Below are 18,406 nucleotides of genomic sequence, written 5' to 3'. Positions count from 1 at the left end.
AACCACCTACAATTTTAGAAGAGGCATATTGAATTCAAACCAATTCACAATTGTTTCGCTTGAATTTTGTTTGATTTTGATAGGAATATGATCAAATTTTGTATCAAATGATTTTAATTTAAAGAACAGATATGATTTATTTAAAAAGATAGTTCGATTATAGAATCAGTTTTGCATATGGTGAGAAAATAATAAAATTCTCAATATTATTAATAATAGTTATAACCAAATGCTTAACATGAACCGATATAGAACAGAAATTAAATAACTTCACAAATTAAAATTTAAAAGAAAACAATGAAGAAACTAAGTTTAAAAATGATAATTTTAAAATGACTTCTAACCTTAAAAATAATTTTAATTAAAAATATCAAAAATAATTTTAATTTTGATCAAAGACGTTATGAACGAAAAAAAATATTTAATTTTTTTATTAATTATCTTGATTTAATGCGTTAAGGTGTGCATCACTTCACAATATAAGACAACGTAGTTAAAAAATAATGGACGTGAGTTATTAAACTCCGCAATTAAATACTCCTAGGGTAGAATTTTAGTATTTTTCTATATTTGTTTTGTGTACCAAATTTGTTTGTAGCCTTTCTTTTAGTTAGATAAAATTTATTTGTAGCCTTTCTTTTAATATAGTATTGTAATAAATTTTAAATATATTTGGAATTTATTAATTTTTCAGTGTTTGGTATTTTTAATATTTTATTTAAAATTTCTGTTTTAAATTAAATTGTGATGTTAGTATAGTATGATGAGTTGATGACCCATTTTTCTTTTTCATAAAATGGTGACCCTTTATAGTGCCCAAAATTAGTAAGAATATTTTGTGAACTCACTCGGTCCATTAGTCAGATTTATTGGATTTATTATTTTGGCCCAATACACATATCATGATATTTGTGGTATACCATTAAAATACAAAGCCAGAAAAAAAAACTCTCCATTAAGGTCTCATAAAAACTATTTACAATAAACCAAATTGAGTTAGTCTAATGGTTAGCTCACTAATTCACTTAAACAAGTATCGGAGGTTCAAATTTTACTTTGTGCATGTAACAACCTTGTAGCCGGAATAAATTTTCTAATAAACTTTTAAAAAACTTTCAGTATATCAATAAATTTTAATCGTTAATTTTAATTATATATTATATATATTTTTTATAATTAAGATCAATAATTAAAAATTACTAAAATATCAATATATCGGTACATTTTAATTTTTTTTTTAACTTTTAAGCAAAGATGTGAAAACTAAGAATTACTCTCAAAATTGTATTTTAGGATGAGAGTCCAATATAGGACGATATATAGGCTCATAAAATATACGAGATTAATTAATGACTAAATTGCGTTCAACTGAAAATTCCAATTACATACGCACATAATTAAATGATATAAAATAGAAGAATTTTGCAAATATATATGGTATTAAATTAAATAAATAAATAAATAAATATATATATATATATATATATATATTAGATCCTTGCTTTCACCACCTAATTATTATTAACATGTAGAAGTAGAAGTCGTAGAAATGTCCTTGGTTAGCTTTGATAGAAAACTGAAAAAGTCAATGATAAAATTAAATGGATGAACTAATCATTTTGTTGTGTAGTTCACACCAACCAAGTAGTAATAACTTATAAGAAGCTAATTGCACATGTCCATCTATAGTACAAACAACACATTATTTATTCTCATTAATACTACTCGTCATCCATATTAACTTCATGCACTATACATTATTAATTTCTATACACTATATTACAGATTCTACTTTAATTTATTTACAAATTTTAATATTGACTTGATTAAAAACTATATCTAAGTCTTATATATGGAGGATATGATGTTAATTGTTTATAATTATATATTTATTACATCTAAAATGATATAATTAGTCTAATAATCAATAATTAATAAATATTAAATAAAATCATTTTAAACTATTTAAATTAATTTTTTATTGTTTCTTAAACATTATTATATAAGTGCACCATGAAGAAAAACAATTCAATAATAATAATGTGAAATCTATATTATCATCTTGTTATTATTTCTTAAGGAATCCAACTTGTCACTTTATTTATTTATTATAAATAAGTTGACTAGCCTAACAAGTATGTATATCTTAGCCATTTTTTCAGTATTTGCCCTATGTATGCTAGCCAAGGTTATTAAACATGATGTAAGCTGATATCATACCAAATTTAATTATAAAGTTTCGTTTGCATGTGCATGATTATTTTTTTAATTATTACAAGGGTGAGTTAACTGAAGAACGAATAATATATAATTTGGATCATTTACGAAAACATAATTTTAATTCAATATTTATAAATATATATGTAGCATTGAGATTGCTCTTAGTTTCTTATACTAATTAACAAAAGGTTTAATTTAATTAAGTTTTTATATATATTTTTTATTAAGTCCTTATACCATATTAGATTTTGTAATTAAATTTCTATCATAACAAAAATGATAGAATTAACAGAATATTCTATTAAACAAATCGAATATGTCTAACAGTTTAATATTTTATTGAATATTCTGTTAATTTTAACATTTTTGTCACAATATGAACTTACTTACAAAATCTGATATAGTATAAAATTATAAAGACCGACAGAGTAATTAAACCTTAACAAAAATATTGAAAAATAGGGTAGGACTAGTTATATATATCCTGTGAAATATAGATAAGATTTTTACAAATTTAGTTTCAAAGTTCAAACTATATTTAATGATAAATAATTATGTGTATGTATTTATAGAAATGAGTAACACACATATTTTTGACAAATCAAGCATGTAAATTGTAAATAACTCTCCATACTGTGCAATGCAAGTGACAAAAAATTGCCATTTTCTAAGCTTATAAATTAAAGTCAAATATGTAACCATGCCCCTTTCCTTCAATATCTCTGCATCCTACTCAATTCCCCACAATTAATAATCTTGCATCTCACCCTTTCCTCCACAATCATTACATTTATCCCACCATATACTAAATTTTTTCCTATATATATTTACAATAATGTATCCTTTAGTTTGATCTATATATGCAACATCATCTTAAATTTTCATTTACGATATATTCTATTCTAGTATATTTCCATTAGAAAAATATATTATTGAAATTTGTTAACTTAAGTTTATAAAATATGATATAGTTTAACATAAATATGCCAAATACAGTTCAATTTACACAAATTTTTAATACAAATTGTCTCTTTTTTTTTCTTTCCTTTTTTGTGTTTGTCATCAAAACTCAAGATTTACTAGATTTCTATATTATCAAATATAACTTTTTTTTAACCTAATTTCAAAGATGATATATATAAACAACTTTATTTTTCTTTTCTAAATCCTTGTGTTTCATGCATGATCCATGCAACAAAACAATGTCATAATCTTTATTAAAAAAAGAAAAAAGAAAAAAAAAAGTTCCATTGTAGTCAACTACACTTCATGTCAACTTTATGCAGCCTCTAAATGTAAGGTAATTATTGTGGTCCAAATAAGCATATCCCTCTTGAGTTATTATTATTTTTATTATGATATGATGATGATATTAATGTTGCTATGTATACTCAGAGATACATAGTGATTAGTGATGAAGATTTAATAACACACCACTTGGGTCAGTGTGCCCAACCAAAGTGAGAGAAAGGAAACAAATAAATAGATATATAGATACATATATAAGATATAAGATGGCTAGTCATGTTTTATGGTAGGTGACTAAACAACCACCTTCAAAGCTCACAAACTCCCCATTTTTTTAATCTTTTATTTATTTAACGAGTTTAATTTTGATGCACTGATACTATAAAATATTTTACACAGTCCTATATTCATATATATTTATGACTATTTAATGTAAAAAGTAATTATTTTTAATAATGTGATATTACGTAATTACATGCACGTGTAAAATTATTTTTAAAATTAAATTTTTATTTAATTTGTATTCTAAAAAATATAAAAAATCTTCCTTTTTTTTTAACTATCCCCTAAAGGCCTAAAGTTTCAACACCTCATTCATTTCTCTTTGATGCAAAGAAAAGAGCCCACCAAAAAAAAATTTACACATAAAAAGGAAAATTTTCACTCAACTAGTACATTTCTATTATATATGCTATGCTAAGGGGAAAATAATTAATGTTGGTGAAAAATAAAGAAAGAAAGCTAGTACCAAGAAGTGTAGAAATCTGTTAGAACTTAGAACTTACAATTTCTCATAATCTTATTCTATTAACAAAGTAATTAACATTATGATATCAACTTCCAAAAATTAAAAGAAAAAAATGATGAATAAGAAGTTCCTTATGAACTACTTGAAGAATATATGAGCAGAACAGAAGCAAAGTACTTAAAATTAAAAGCAAAGACAATGAATTATGTAAAGAATTAATGAAATTAAAATGCATAAACTTTTCTATACAGTTCATATATATATATAATATATAAATATATTTGGGTTTTTTCTAGTTAGACATGAGACCTACCAATGCCTCCTGCTTGTGATTTTCCCACCAAGTAGTGTAAGAATCAGAAGCATGAGCATTGATTTCTTCTTCATCATCTTCCTCAGTAGCAGCAGCTTCAGCAACAGGAAGATTGAGATCAAGCAAGTCCCTAATCTCAGGCACTGAAGATTCTTGAAGTACAACTGTTTGATGAAAGTTCCCAGTATCAGAAGCAGAAGCCATATGGGACCTCTTGTGTCCACCCAAGGCTTGACCAGATGAAAATACCTTAAAGCAAATTGGACATTCATGCCCCTTGTTCTTGTTTCCCTTCTTGGATTCTCTGTCAAAACCATTACTATTATTACCAAATTCATGTACTTGTTGTGATGCATATTCATTGTTGTTGTCAGTGGGGGTGGGTGATGATGGTGCTGGTGGTGCTGCTTCTTCATGTTCTGCTTCAGCTTCAGCTTCAAACTCAATGCTGTTTTCGCTGCTCTGATCATTATTATTCCTTGAAGCAAAAGAGCAACCTTTGATCTTCTTGTGACTTGCTCTGTGACCCCCAAGAGCTTGGTATGAATGGAAGATCTTGTTGCAGGTTGTACACTCAAACTTTCCTCTCTTATGATTATGAGAAGAACTGTTCTTGATGCTGAATTCACCTTCTGATGAACTAGGCTTTTTGTTTGATCCACAATCCCAAAACTTTGCCTTAATTGAACTGTACTTATTGTTAGTAGTACCTTCTTCAAATGCAGACTCAGAATCAAGTTCATACTTTTTCTTATCCTTCCCAATAATCTTGCTGAAACCATTAACTGAAACTGTGGTGTTGTTCATCACCTTAACTCCTTTGGCACTCTCAGTAGCCAAAAATTCTGAACTTTTCTTCCCTTTGGAGCTTAGATTTGAAGAACTCAGATAGCTGCCTAATTTTGAAAACTCAGAACCAATGTTGACAATCTTCTTGTTCTTGTTCTTAGAGAACTCAGAAACAGAATTGACACCACACCATGGACTCAAATCCCTGCTTAACATCATCAAGCTCATAGCAACTTCTTCTTGTTCATGCTCATCAGCCTCAGAAACAGAAGAATCAGTTGTTGTTGCTGCTGGTGCTGATAATGGTGCTATGTACCTTGTTCTTGTTCTCTTGGATCTTCTCCTTCTGCTTGGAGCATTGGCTTCTTCATTATCAGAATGGCTAGCACTATTGTTAGTCCATGATGAATCTTGATCACACTCCATGCTCTCTACTTTCTCAGAAGAATGGCACTTCATGTGGCCAAATAGTGCTCTCCAAGACTGAAAACCTTTACCACAATCCTTGCAGAACAACAGAGAATTGTCTTCACTTGTTGAATTGGTTAGCCTCCATGTCTTCTTGGGATTCTCTCTCAGACCATAGCCTTCAGAACCTATTCCTGTGTTGTTTTCTGTAGATGAAGAAGATGAAAGCATCTTCTTAATTTTTGCTGTTGATGATGATGCAAGAAGCTTGTTATTGTCATGGTGATGATCTATGTCACCATTGATGACATGAGACCTCATGTGACCACCCAAGGATCTACCACAAGGGAAGCTCCTGCTGCAGAACTTGCACACATGCTTGTTCTTCTTGTTGATGTGTTGTCCTTGATTATAATCTTCTTCTTCCATTGTTGGATTCATCATATTCAAACAACAAAAAGAAGAGACACAGAGAAAAGCCACAAAGATTATTGAATCAACAACAAACTAACACTATACCGAGTCAGAGAATATTGAAGAATGCTGATGAAGAATTCATCACACACATCGATCTCAGCACCAGAGAGAAATAAATGGCAATAGAAGCAGAGGATGAGAAGAGAAAAGAAGCATGACCCAGATCAGATTATGGAGTGAGAAGCAAGAATCCACAACAAAGATCAAATTTTGCAAGCTAAGTATGTTGTTTGTTCAAGATCCAAGGAAGCCACAAAAGGTGGAAATTAAAAGAAACCAAAAGAATAAAAGCTTCTTCTTCTTGTTGTTGTTGAATTCCTCTGTGGCTAGCTAGTAGCTAGTACTATAGAGGAGACATAGCTGGTTGTAACTACAACAACTTGATGATATTTGAAGAATAGGAAAAGATCAAAGTTGTGAATGAATGAATGAATGTGTTGGTGTGGTGATAGAAGAGTGTGTGTGTTGTTGTTGGCAAATGCTAATGATAGGGATGATGAGAAGAAAAGAACAAAGGAGAGAGTGAGTGTATGTGTGAGTGAGCGTTTGTTTCTCTCTCACACTTACTCATTCTCTCTCTTTCTTAATTAACTTCCCTATATTTGGAGGAGAAATCCATGCATGGAAGCAAACTTCAGAATTAAAATATGTTTGTAACAGATAAAGAGAGAGAGGCCACGTGTACTCAACTTCATCATCATATTACGCCACCCTTTAATTAATCTAATGACAACAATTCTTAATTGCTTATTTACAGATAGATCACTATTTTGTATTCCTCTCGGAAACTCATGAACTAATGATACATATATTATAAATCTTCTAATATTACGTGATCAATAAATATTATTATTTTGAGTTGGTATTTGGTTAATAATAATTTATTTTAATATTTATAAAATATATATATATATATAAATTAAACATATATTTATAAAAATAAAATTTTTAATATTAAATTATTAAATGTCATGTCCAGTTAGCACTCTCATGTTAATATACCTTGTCTGTTGACAATTCAACACCTTAATTATTATGTTAAATGATATGATTAAAGAAGAATATTAAGCTACAAAGACATATACAATGTTAATATAGTAGTTTTATTGTTTATTTTTTTTACTATGAAGGTGGAGCTATATATATATATTAAGAGTTTGTGTAACTACACTAACTCACTAAGTGCATTCCCTTCCAACAAATACTATTCTTTCCTTTGTCTTGCTATCAACGAAATCCCATCATTCTTCTTTATATAATATTTTAGAAGATTTAATTATTCTGTTGATCTTTATAATTTTACTGTATTTTTAATTAAATTTTTTTATTTTGTTTTAATTAAATTTATATATTATATCAAATTTTGTAATTAAATTTTTATCGTAACAAAAATACTAAAATTAATAGAATATTTTATTAAACAAAATAAATATATACATAATACTTAACTGAATATTCTACATAATTTAACAGAATATTCTATTAATTTTAATATTTTTATTATGTTTAATTATAAAATATAATATAATATAAAAATTTAATTAAAAAAATATAAAAATTTAATTAAAAATTTGATAAAATTATAGAAATTGATTGGATAATTAAACCATTTTAATATTGCAAAATTGAGATATCAACTTCTATTGGGATATTTTAGAAGCAGTTAAAAGTTAAAATAAAAATGTATATAGACATAGTTGGAAGTGAAAGATGCGAGAGTGTGGCCGTTATTCTTTTGGAGTTGCCATAAATACCATGGTTTTGTTATTAGTGTTAACAGTTTTTAAGATTTTGAAAGTGGGTCCCACTACATGGGTCACCCTCCATCTACTTCCAGTTGCTTCAGCTTCCAATCACACTCTGCCACTCTTCTTTTCTTCATTCTCTGCAGGGATATTGAGTATTTGAGTCACCTATAATAAATTATTTTATCATTAATATTAATATGAGGATTATATATCTATAATATATAATTATATATAACATATGGATAATTATAGAGATTTAATTTTTAATAATTAATATTAGTTAAGTTTTTATTTTGAAATTATTATTTAACTCTTATTATTTAGAAAATTTAGAGTTTAAAATATAAAATTCTATAATAAAAAGATAATTTCAAAAAATTTAATTAATATTGACTAAAAAATGTTGACATTTTAGTTGAATTTAGAAATATTTTTGTTATTAATTAAATTTAAATCTAATAAATTTTATTAATTAAAATATAAGGTGCTTACTATTTTAACTTATCTGACATTAATTAAAATTTTACATATTTAATAGATAAAAATATGAATTAATAATAAGATGTATAAAGAAAAACTAAAAATAGATGAAAAAAAAAAGTGACATGTGAATAGCAAAATTCCTAAAACATTTTTATGAATAGGTCATTATCAAGTGGGGTTGGTTCGGCTATTATTTAATTAATTTCTATTTGAAGTTCTTGTTCTGAAAGATTGGTTGATCTTAAGGCCTACCTAGGGTATAAAGTCCGTTTCTTTTTTGTTGCAACTAAATTCTGCCACATTATTATTTTTTTTTTCCATCAAATTATATATTATTTGAAGAAAACGAAAGTATCTTATATTTATTTTTATAATCTAAATTTATAAGTAATATATAACTAAATCAATTAAAAAAATAATGTTTATTTGATGTGAATAAAAATCTAACATATTGCGACATATATCGCGACGGTTATGAGTGAAACTGTAATAAAAATTTATTAAGGACAATTTTGTTTTGCATTTGATGCAGTTAATAACTTGTTAAGGGTATTTTAGTTTATTATAATAAATAACAGAAAAAAAACCATTAAAAAGAAAATCATTCTTTGGAGTTTAGATAAAAATAATTTTAATTTAACCATGTTGAATGAAGCCCATAGAAATAAATTTAAAGTAGTGACAGAATCCAAATATTTAATTCTCCCTTCGATTAATTGAGAAGTCTTTGAAATACGTTAATAACAAAGTAATTAAAGGAAGTAGTTCAAACATATGATTGACCCAAAAAATAAAATATAAAAAGTCACTTTTTTAGATATAGATAATTTTAGAGTAGTTATATAGGAATTGAGTTGACTACAAAATTGAACAATATTAATACAAAGCTTTTTTATTATTTAATGAACGAATTCGATATATATGTCTATTTGAAAGCTATAAGATTCAAATATTCATTACAAGGAAAATTAAAGCAAGTTAATTAATTAAAATATCGTGTCACAACCACAATTTAGTAAATATACTAATATAATGTGGTCCTTATTATTATTATTATTATTTGTTTTTGAAAGTTTGACTTGGTACAAATTAAATTACATGACATGACTAGTAAACTATATTTCTTAGTATGTGAATGTTACACACCAATCCAAAAGATAAAGTTACATAAATGCATACAAAAGTAGGGGCAACAATTTGAGTATATATGGTTAAAATAGATAGCCTAAAAATTAATTTATTTAATTAGGCATAATTAATCATCACTTAATGCACCCAGGGCAGATATAAATAATAATTAATTAGGTACAAGCTGTCTAGTTTTGTGGCTTGTGATTTGCATAGTTGTGTTTATGACAAGGGTGCATTGGAATATTGGATCTTAGTTCAGTCATTTGCTTAGTTTTTTCACTATGATATCTCTAATAATAATCCATACTAATTAATACTATAGCCAGGATGGCAAACCCCCCATATATAGTGCCGGCAATTTTTCTTTTCCTTTTATGAATTTTTTTTTTTCGTTTTGTGTCTTCTCTCTGCGATCTCTTTCGTGTGTTTCTCTCTGCGTGCTATTTCGACATTTTTGTGTGTTTCTCTGTACGTGCTCTTTCTTCATTTTTTCTCGATTTCTATTGTTTCTGAAATCAAACTCTGAAATCGTTTTGAAATCAAGCTCAGATCTAAAATTATTTTGAAATCAAGTTCTGAAATCGTTTTGAAGATAATGAATGATTCAACTTCAGATTGTCAGCAGCTGAACCAGAGCAAAGTGAATTTTGGATTTGAATCCAATAAAGTTCTTGAGGTGTGGTTTAATTCCAGTTAATGTTTTTGTTGGTAGTTTATGATTCTGTAGGTGAATAATATTTTATCGTTGATGGTTTGAGTTGAATGTAATGTATGAGTTTTGCATTAAAAAATATTTTTCTGAATTTGCAGCGAATTTGGGTATAACAGGAAGATATTTGGGTGTATTCTTTAAGAATTTTTGGTGTATGCGTATTGAAAATTTTTACATAATTCAAAACTCTTCTTCTCCCTCCTCCTCATCTTCTGCTACTTCTTCTTCTTCTTTTTCATCATCATCTTTCTTTTTATTATTCGTCTTTTTTTCTTGTTTTATCTTCTCAAGTTTCTTCTTGTTTTACTCTTTTAATAAGAATAAAAACAAAAAAAATCAAATAAAGAAGAAAAAGAAGAAACACATAATGGTACAAAATTACTTGGAAGATGATGAACTTACATTCATTCAACTAAAAGAAAGAAAGAAATAAGAAAAAAGAAGAAGAAGAAAAAATGCAATATTAGAGGAAATATTTTTCTGCATTTGCAGCAAATTTGGGTGTATTATTTAAGAATTTTTGGTGTATGTGTACTGATAAGTTCTGCATAATTCTTGTTGAGAGGAAAAAATCAAACAAAGAAGAAAAAAATACATAATTTTACAAAATCAATAGAAAGAGAAGGAGGGAAAAAAATGCAGCAACAACAACAATAATAGAAAAATGACGATGAAAATGAAACACGCGAAAAAAAATAGGAGAAACGCAAAGAAAAAGGAGAAGAAGCAAAAAGAGAAGGAGGAGGAACGCGAAGAAAAAACGGCAGTTGTGATTTTGATCGAGGAAGAAGAAGAAAGATCGTTCATAATGGTGAGTGAACGTGCTTTAGAAACGTTTCAGTAACGTACGTGTTAACACGCTCGAGTGGGTGAACGTAGTTTCTGTTGAGTTTGGCCCAACTTGTAAGACTTATAAACCAAAAGATTTGTATATGTAGCATAACTATAAATTTTAATTACTAAAAACCAACTTAAAAAAAATATTTTAAACATCTTTATGTGAATGACTTTCTTAATTAATTATCGTATATAAAAATCATATTTGATATCTGAATTATACGATATTACTGTAAATGAACTTGAATATTTATAATAGATTTAATTATTTATTTTAAAAAATATATTAAATTAATTTATATATATAATATACATAAATATATAATAATTAAAATTTTAATAGTTAATTTTTAATGTACATAGAATATTTTTTAAACATTATATATAATACAATTGTTTATAAATTTCGAAGCCTTCATAAAAATAATAATAAAATGATTATAAGCCGCCGGCAAAGTTCATTGCATTAACCGTAACACAAAATGTCTTTATGTTATCCTAAGAAGTAATTACAACTGCAACTTATTATTAATTAAGTATTTGATTAGTATAAATTAAATTTAATACTGAATTTGTGCCCCTTTTGCCGGCAACTTAGCACAATGGTTAGCTGTACCTATTCTATATTTTATCGTTCTCCTTTTTACTCATAGATTAGATCCCCTTTGTTGTTACAATATGTACGATTCATAAAAGAGAATATTTATATTATGCAAATTAATTAGATTCAAATTGAAGGGATTGGAGCAATAAATTTATCTTTCTTTTTTTTTTTAAATTAGAGGAAACATGTGCATGCTCATCATGTGTACAGTGTCACACGTTCAATACCAAAAGTCAATAATGTCTTGGATGGTTATATTGCTAAATAACTTAATAATCAATCAAATTACTAAAATTGGTAATTTTTTTGGTAAAAAATTTTTATTGGTTAATAAGTTATTACGTACACAAGATGTGATTTGAATTCTCATCACATGTTTAAGTAGATAAATAAATTAACCACTCAATCAATTTAAATTTATTAAAATTGGTATATTTTATCAATATTTGGATACATGAATTTGATATAATTTTGAGTTAAATGATAGCTCTTAATAAGTAAAATTTAGAAGCTAAATTCATAAGCTACCGGTTGCTAATTAAATTGAATGATGTATAATATATTAAACCAGTTAATAATTTATTTTTTAATAAATTAGAATAAAAACGGTTTATTATAGCAACAATAATAAATTTAATTATTTGCATTATAATTATTAGACTCGATTTAATCCGATCGATTTACACAATCTAAACCGAATTATATTTAAATTTTTTGATAAAAAAATAAATATATCCCTGATTTCGTTTTTTAAAAAAACAAAAATAAATCATAATCCATTGGTTTATGTAAATTAGTCAGTTCGACCAGATCTAATAACAATTAGATTTATTGTTATTGTTATAAAAAAATCGATTTTATTTTAGTTTGTTAAAAAATTAAAAAATAATTAATTTATTAATACATTAAATAATAATACAATAAGTATCTTTACAAAAAGACATTTTACACATAGAAACATCCTCCAATAATAACATCAGAGATTCTGACATAGAAATAGAAAACCTGTATTCACATATCTTAATAATATCTCAGTGTTTCAATCTCTCTCATTCATTCATTCTGAGAAGCTTCACTTCAGAGGGAAGAGTGTCTCACTAGCTACTACTCTTCAAAAGAAAAAATAAAAGTGATGATAGAAATTGACAAATATATCTCGGTAGTGTAATCAGTTTACATTTGTTTTATTTGGTATTTATTTATTATAGATACATTAAATAAAATTAAAAAAAATTAAGTTTTGACAATTTTTTAATAATAATTTTTTAAACTTTAATTTTGATATGCTGTCAATATAAAACTATTTTACACGTACATTCAATCATATAATAACACATTAACAAAAATAACTATTTTTTATATTTACTGTTTGAATAATCATAAAATAAATAATTATAATTATATAATTGTATAAAATATTTTATATTATTTTATTATTTTTTTTATTATCAAATATTTCCGTATATATGCTGCTTCCAAGGAAAGTTTTGAATTTCACACTACATTATGTGTAATAATGTGGCGTATTTAATTTAAGTGCAAAGATGCGTTTCTTAAGGTTTATGCTAACTCACTACTCACTACTGTCGGTGGAAAAATAAGGGGTTTAATTTGCTGCTACATATGTATACACTCATTCATTCAATTCTAGTGTTTCCTCATATATAGTACATCAAAATATCACTCCTTTAATTTGCTTATTATTACGTGTATTGTGTTTGTATATAGTTAATAAAAGAAAATATTATAATTTATATTTAATAATTTTTTTTATAATAGAAATATAAAGATATTTAATAGAAGAAGATAAATTTTATTTGGTTGTGCTCTTGTGTGAATGGCCGACTCTGAGATATAGTTCGTTTTCTTGATGTTGGACAAGAAGGATGATACGTCGATTTTCTCAAAAAACGCGGTGAAAATCTGCAAATGTACTTTAACGCTTAAGTTAGTAAAAATAAAAGATAAATATAAAGTTATTCAAAATGAATAACACATCTGTGACCTAGTGAATCACTTATATTTATAAAGTTGTTGTGTTAGGACGATTATAAGTATTTTCAAAATTGCTTTGTAGAGCTTTAGCTAATTATCTCGTAACTGTGTTTTAGTGATCTTGTTTAAAGAGATTTGCGAATAAATTCGTGTGCCGATTTGGGTTGACACATAGTTATTTGATTTTATAGAATAAGTCCGTTAAGAGAGTAAACACGTATACTTTAGTTTTAACCAGATTTTGATTTATAATTTTATTTACTTTAGCCAAATTATAGTGACCAGATCAGGTTGCTTGATTTAGATTTAAGAAATTGTTTATTTGTTTTTATTTTAAAATAAATAATATAATATAAAAATCTATTTAAACAATTAAACAGAAACAAAATTAAGCAAAATATTTTTGTCTTATGATCAAATATGATCAACAATGTTTTATCTACTATGAAAAACTAATATATATAGGGTAAAAAACCATAATAAGCCAACTGGCTCAGAAAATTACGTAAATACGCCAAAACAAAAATCGTTACAGCAATAAGCCAGATCGTATTTTTATATAATTCGAACCAGGTTGGTTCGAACTCTATTTGTTAGTAAATCGAACCAGGTTGGTTCGAATTATGGTTTTTTTTTTGTTAGTAATTCGAACCAGCCTGGTTCGAATTAGTAATGAAGGTAATTCGAACCAAGGAGGTTCGAATTATAGAGAGAGACTGTCTGCATGTAATTCGAACCAGGCTGGTTCGAATTACACCAATCATAGTTCGAACCAGGCCGGTTCGAACTATGTGTGAGACTGACTAAGCTGTGTATCTATGGACGAGGCATATCCGAATCAGCCAAAGAGATGCGGCCTATGTCGCCAACCCGGACACAGTTCAATAAGAGAAAATAAACGCTAAACTGTTTCAAGATTCATTGATCATACAAAATGAATGTCCCAGAACACAAATTAAAAAAAAAACATAGATAAACAGACTATAACATAACAAAAAAAGTACAAACCAGGATCATACATGATTGAACTTTAAAGAAAAAAAATACATAATTAAAAAAGCCATATTCATAACTACTCGCAACAATCAAACTAAAAGTCATGTGCACTAATGTAAATAATACTGACACTAACAACATGGGATATAATCTAAATAACTCTAAGACTAGCAAGATGCGCACTAATGTAGATAATGCTAACACTAACAACATGCATACTAACGGTGTCCTGTCTGAGACGAGCCTCCAACCTGTGGGCAACTACGTCGCGTGTGTCCGGGTTGGCGACATAGGCCGCACCTCTTTGACCGATTCGGATCCGCCTCGTCCATATTCGTCCGTATCCTAGTGGATCTAGGACGACCCTCTCTGGCATGCCTCATGGCAGGGTCTGGAATCACCGTGGGCCCGTCGTAAGGTGGCCAGAAGCCCTCCGGGATGGGAGGTGTGAATCCCATCCGATACACATTGAAGACCGAGCTAATCTGATAGACGCTGTGAACGTAAGAGGTCCAGGTGACCCGTGAGTATGCACAGCACGCAAGTGCGTGCTGACACGGGAAATGAAGAGCCTGGAAGTACCCGCAGTCACATGTCCGAGAGGCAAGTGATACTCTGTAAGTACCCAAGGAGAAAGAACCAGTCGGAGTAGTCTCTGCTACAGTGAACTCGGAGTTATCCCGGTCATACAGCGTCACCGTGAAGCACCTGGCCGTCTTCATGTTGGCCTCAATACACTTCACCAAATGCTAACTGAATTGTTGTCCTGTTCCCATCTGGGCCTCAGCCTCTCTCCCCTTGCGAACAAACAGTTCCGCAAGCCTACAATATGTTGCCTTCACCAGGGATGCTACAGGGAGATTTCTGACCCCCTTCAGGATAGAGTTCACACACTCGGAGATGTTCGTCGTCATGTGACCGAATCTCCGCCCCTCATCACGATGCTGAGTCCACAACGAGTAATCAATCCGGTTCACCCACTCACACATCGCCGGATCTTCAGATCGCAGGATATCAAACCAGTAATCAAATTCAATCTCGGTCTTCGCATACGCCGCGTTCACTAGTAGCCTCCTAGCGTCTTTGCCCTTGAAGGTTAGGGCAAAATTAGCCGCTACGTGTCGTATGCAGAATGCACGGTACGCAGATGGCGGTAGCCAACCGCCGTCAGGGGCCTCAAGCGCAGCCTTGATGCCGTTGTGCCTGTCCGATATAACCAGCAGACCGGGCTGCGGGGTCACGTGCTGTCGAAGGTGTGAGAGAAAGAATGTCCAGGATTCCGCATTCTCACCCTCTACTAGTGCGAATGCCACAGGTAGAATGTTGGAGTTCGCATCCTGTGCAATCGCGATGAGCAACGTTCCCCCATACTTCCCATACAAATGTGTGCCGTCAATGCTGATTAGCGGCTTGCAATGACGGAATGCCTCGATGCAGGGCGGGAAAGTCCAGAAAAGTCTGTGGAAGTACGCTTGAGATTCGTCCACCTGTCCTCCAACTCGAACCGGGCTCGTCTTCAGGACCACAACACTCCCAGGCATCGTCAGCTGGACACCCAAGACCCACCTAGGCAGGTCGTTGTAGGACTCATCCCAGTCACCGTATATGAGGGCAATAGATTTCTGCTTCGCCATCCAAACCCTCCGGTAAGTCGGCCTAAAACCAAAGTGCGCTGCCGTGGCGTTCAGGAGCACCTTGATGCTCACGGATGCATCGGCCCTAACCATTGGCATAATGAAAGCCGAAATCACATGATAATCCAAACTCCTGTGGTCACTAGAGATGGATGTGGCCAGGCAAGTGTGAGGTCCATTGTACCGTTTGACCTCCCAGATGCCCTTGCGCTTCCGGAGACTCAGTCGAATCAACCATGTGCACCCATTCCCAAACTCGGAACACTTGCCCACATACCGGCGGTGATCGGACTCCACCACCTTGTACTGTACCCCTCGCCGGATGCTGTAAGTCTTCACACTTAAAAGGTCCTCATCTTTATCCTGGAATTGCTGACCAACCTGGAACTCTGTCAGACCAGTACTCCCTTCCGCATCTCTAGCTCCAAATCCAACAGCGTGCCCTAAAACCCCCTCATGTCTCATGGCGTCCAAGTCCAATGAGGAAAAATGTGGTGGATACTGCTGTGTGCCAGAGCTAGAACCACCTACCTCCAATGCAGGCCCAGTCGCTCCAATATCATCAGCGCTATCATCGTCAATCATATCCGGCTCGACGTCATCCTCGTCTTCATCGTCCAAAAAACCGTCTCCTACGCCAACAGGTGCAACTCCCACTAAAGCGTTCGGCAAATTTTCCCTTTCCACTACCTCGTCGCCTTCGGTGGCATTGAGGTCAACAGCGAAAGATGGGGAGGCGACATGTTGGACCACTGGTTCGTACACAGGGACGGACGAGGAAGCAACGGCAGGCCGGGAACTAGAACCTGCTGCATTCGCTATAGTGTTCGTATTCCTGTTCGAACCGCCGGAGCTGGATACAACATCAACCAGCCGGGCCAACAACTCCGGTGTCCTCACCTCCGGAAACTGCCGCCGACAGAGAAACATTACTTGCAAGTCCGCATCATTATTAATCGTGAAGCAATCATACTTCACCGTATTCTGTAGCACCGTGACTGGAATGCGATAGAAAAACTTCTTTACCCGCTTCGCACCCTCCAGACCAAGCTTCATTAGTACAGCGCTAACAAGGTCATCGTAACTCGTCGTAGATGTTATGACAATACATAGAGGATTCTTATCTGTGAACTTTACTCCGGAACGAGTTTTTCTATTAACAGATCCTCTGTGGTGCACCAAAACAACAAAACTCTCCTCACTAGCCATCCTACTCCCTCTAATGAGAGTAACTCACGTTTGGAACCATATATATACAGTCAGTCTCACACATAGTTCGAACCGGCCTGGTTCGAACTATGATTGGTGTAATTCGAACCAGCCTGGTTCGAATTACATGCAGACAGTCTCTCTCTATAATTCGAACCACCTTGGTTCGAATTACCTTCATTACTAATTCGAACCAGGCTGGTTCGAATTACTAACAAAAAAAAAACCATAATTCGAACCAACCTGGTTCGATTTACTAACAAATAGAGTTCGAACCAACCTGGTTCGAATTATATAAAAATACGATCTGGCTTATTGCTGTATCGATTTTTGCTTTGGCGTATTTACGTAATTTTCTGAGCCAGTTGGCTTATTATGGTTTTTTACCCATATATATATATATATATATATATATATATATATATATATATATATATTTTCTTCATACACTACTTATTAGTTATTACTAAACTATCTTGATAAGAACATAAATTAGTGAATATCTTAAAATATTAGTTTGATGATGGTGTTGTTATTAATAACTGTCACTATATTATACATGTGATATTTTGTGAACAAATTTAAGAATTTGTCCCTTCAAAGCATGAACTGTTATTGATGACATTATTTTTTGTGCTGTGTAAAACACAAGAAGGATTTTTCTAAGTGGCCAATAATAGTAATACAAGTGATGAATTCAATGCACATAATTATTGTCAAACACTTGATTTATAGTTGATTATGAGTTTTTTTTTTTGTTTTTTTTTTAACCATCAATCACCACTCATTTCTGTTTTCTTCCTTTTCCAATCAGAAGATTCAGTAGTAGCTTTTTGCAGACAGAGGTACCCTGT

General features: G+C 30.6%; 3 protein-coding genes across 3 annotated transcripts; all 3 read right to left on the bottom strand.

Annotated features, from left to right (window-relative positions):
* Positions 1-4,379: 4,379 nt before the first annotated feature.
* Positions 4,380-6,793, bottom strand: LOC130944953 (zinc finger protein ZAT4-like). Its single transcript, XM_057873560.1, has one exon. The coding sequence runs from the start codon at positions 6,168-6,170 to the stop codon at positions 4,509-4,511; it is 1,662 nt and encodes a 553-aa protein (XP_057729543.1). The 5' UTR covers positions 6,171-6,793; the 3' UTR covers positions 4,380-4,508.
* An 8,134-nt stretch (positions 6,794-14,927) lies between these two features.
* On the bottom strand, positions 14,928-15,431 carry LOC130946245 (uncharacterized). Its single transcript, XM_057874915.1, has one exon. The coding sequence runs from the start codon at positions 15,429-15,431 to the stop codon at positions 14,928-14,930; it is 504 nt and encodes a 167-aa protein (XP_057730898.1).
* A 27-nt stretch (positions 15,432-15,458) lies between these two features.
* Positions 15,459-17,552, bottom strand: LOC130946243 (uncharacterized). The gene has a single exon (XM_057874914.1). It carries the CDS (start codon positions 17,550-17,552, stop codon positions 15,459-15,461), a length of 2,094 nt encoding a protein of 697 aa, XP_057730897.1.
* Between the last annotated feature and the right edge of the window lie 854 nt (positions 17,553-18,406).

This window comes from Arachis stenosperma, chromosome 8 (genome assembly GCF_014773155.1).
Source record: "Arachis stenosperma cultivar V10309 chromosome 8, arast.V10309.gnm1.PFL2, whole genome shotgun sequence".
NCBI classification, from domain to species: Eukaryota; Viridiplantae; Streptophyta; class Magnoliopsida; order Fabales; family Fabaceae; genus Arachis; species Arachis stenosperma.
Note: the sequence above shows the minus strand (reverse complement) of the source record. Positions and strands in the feature narration are given on the sequence as shown.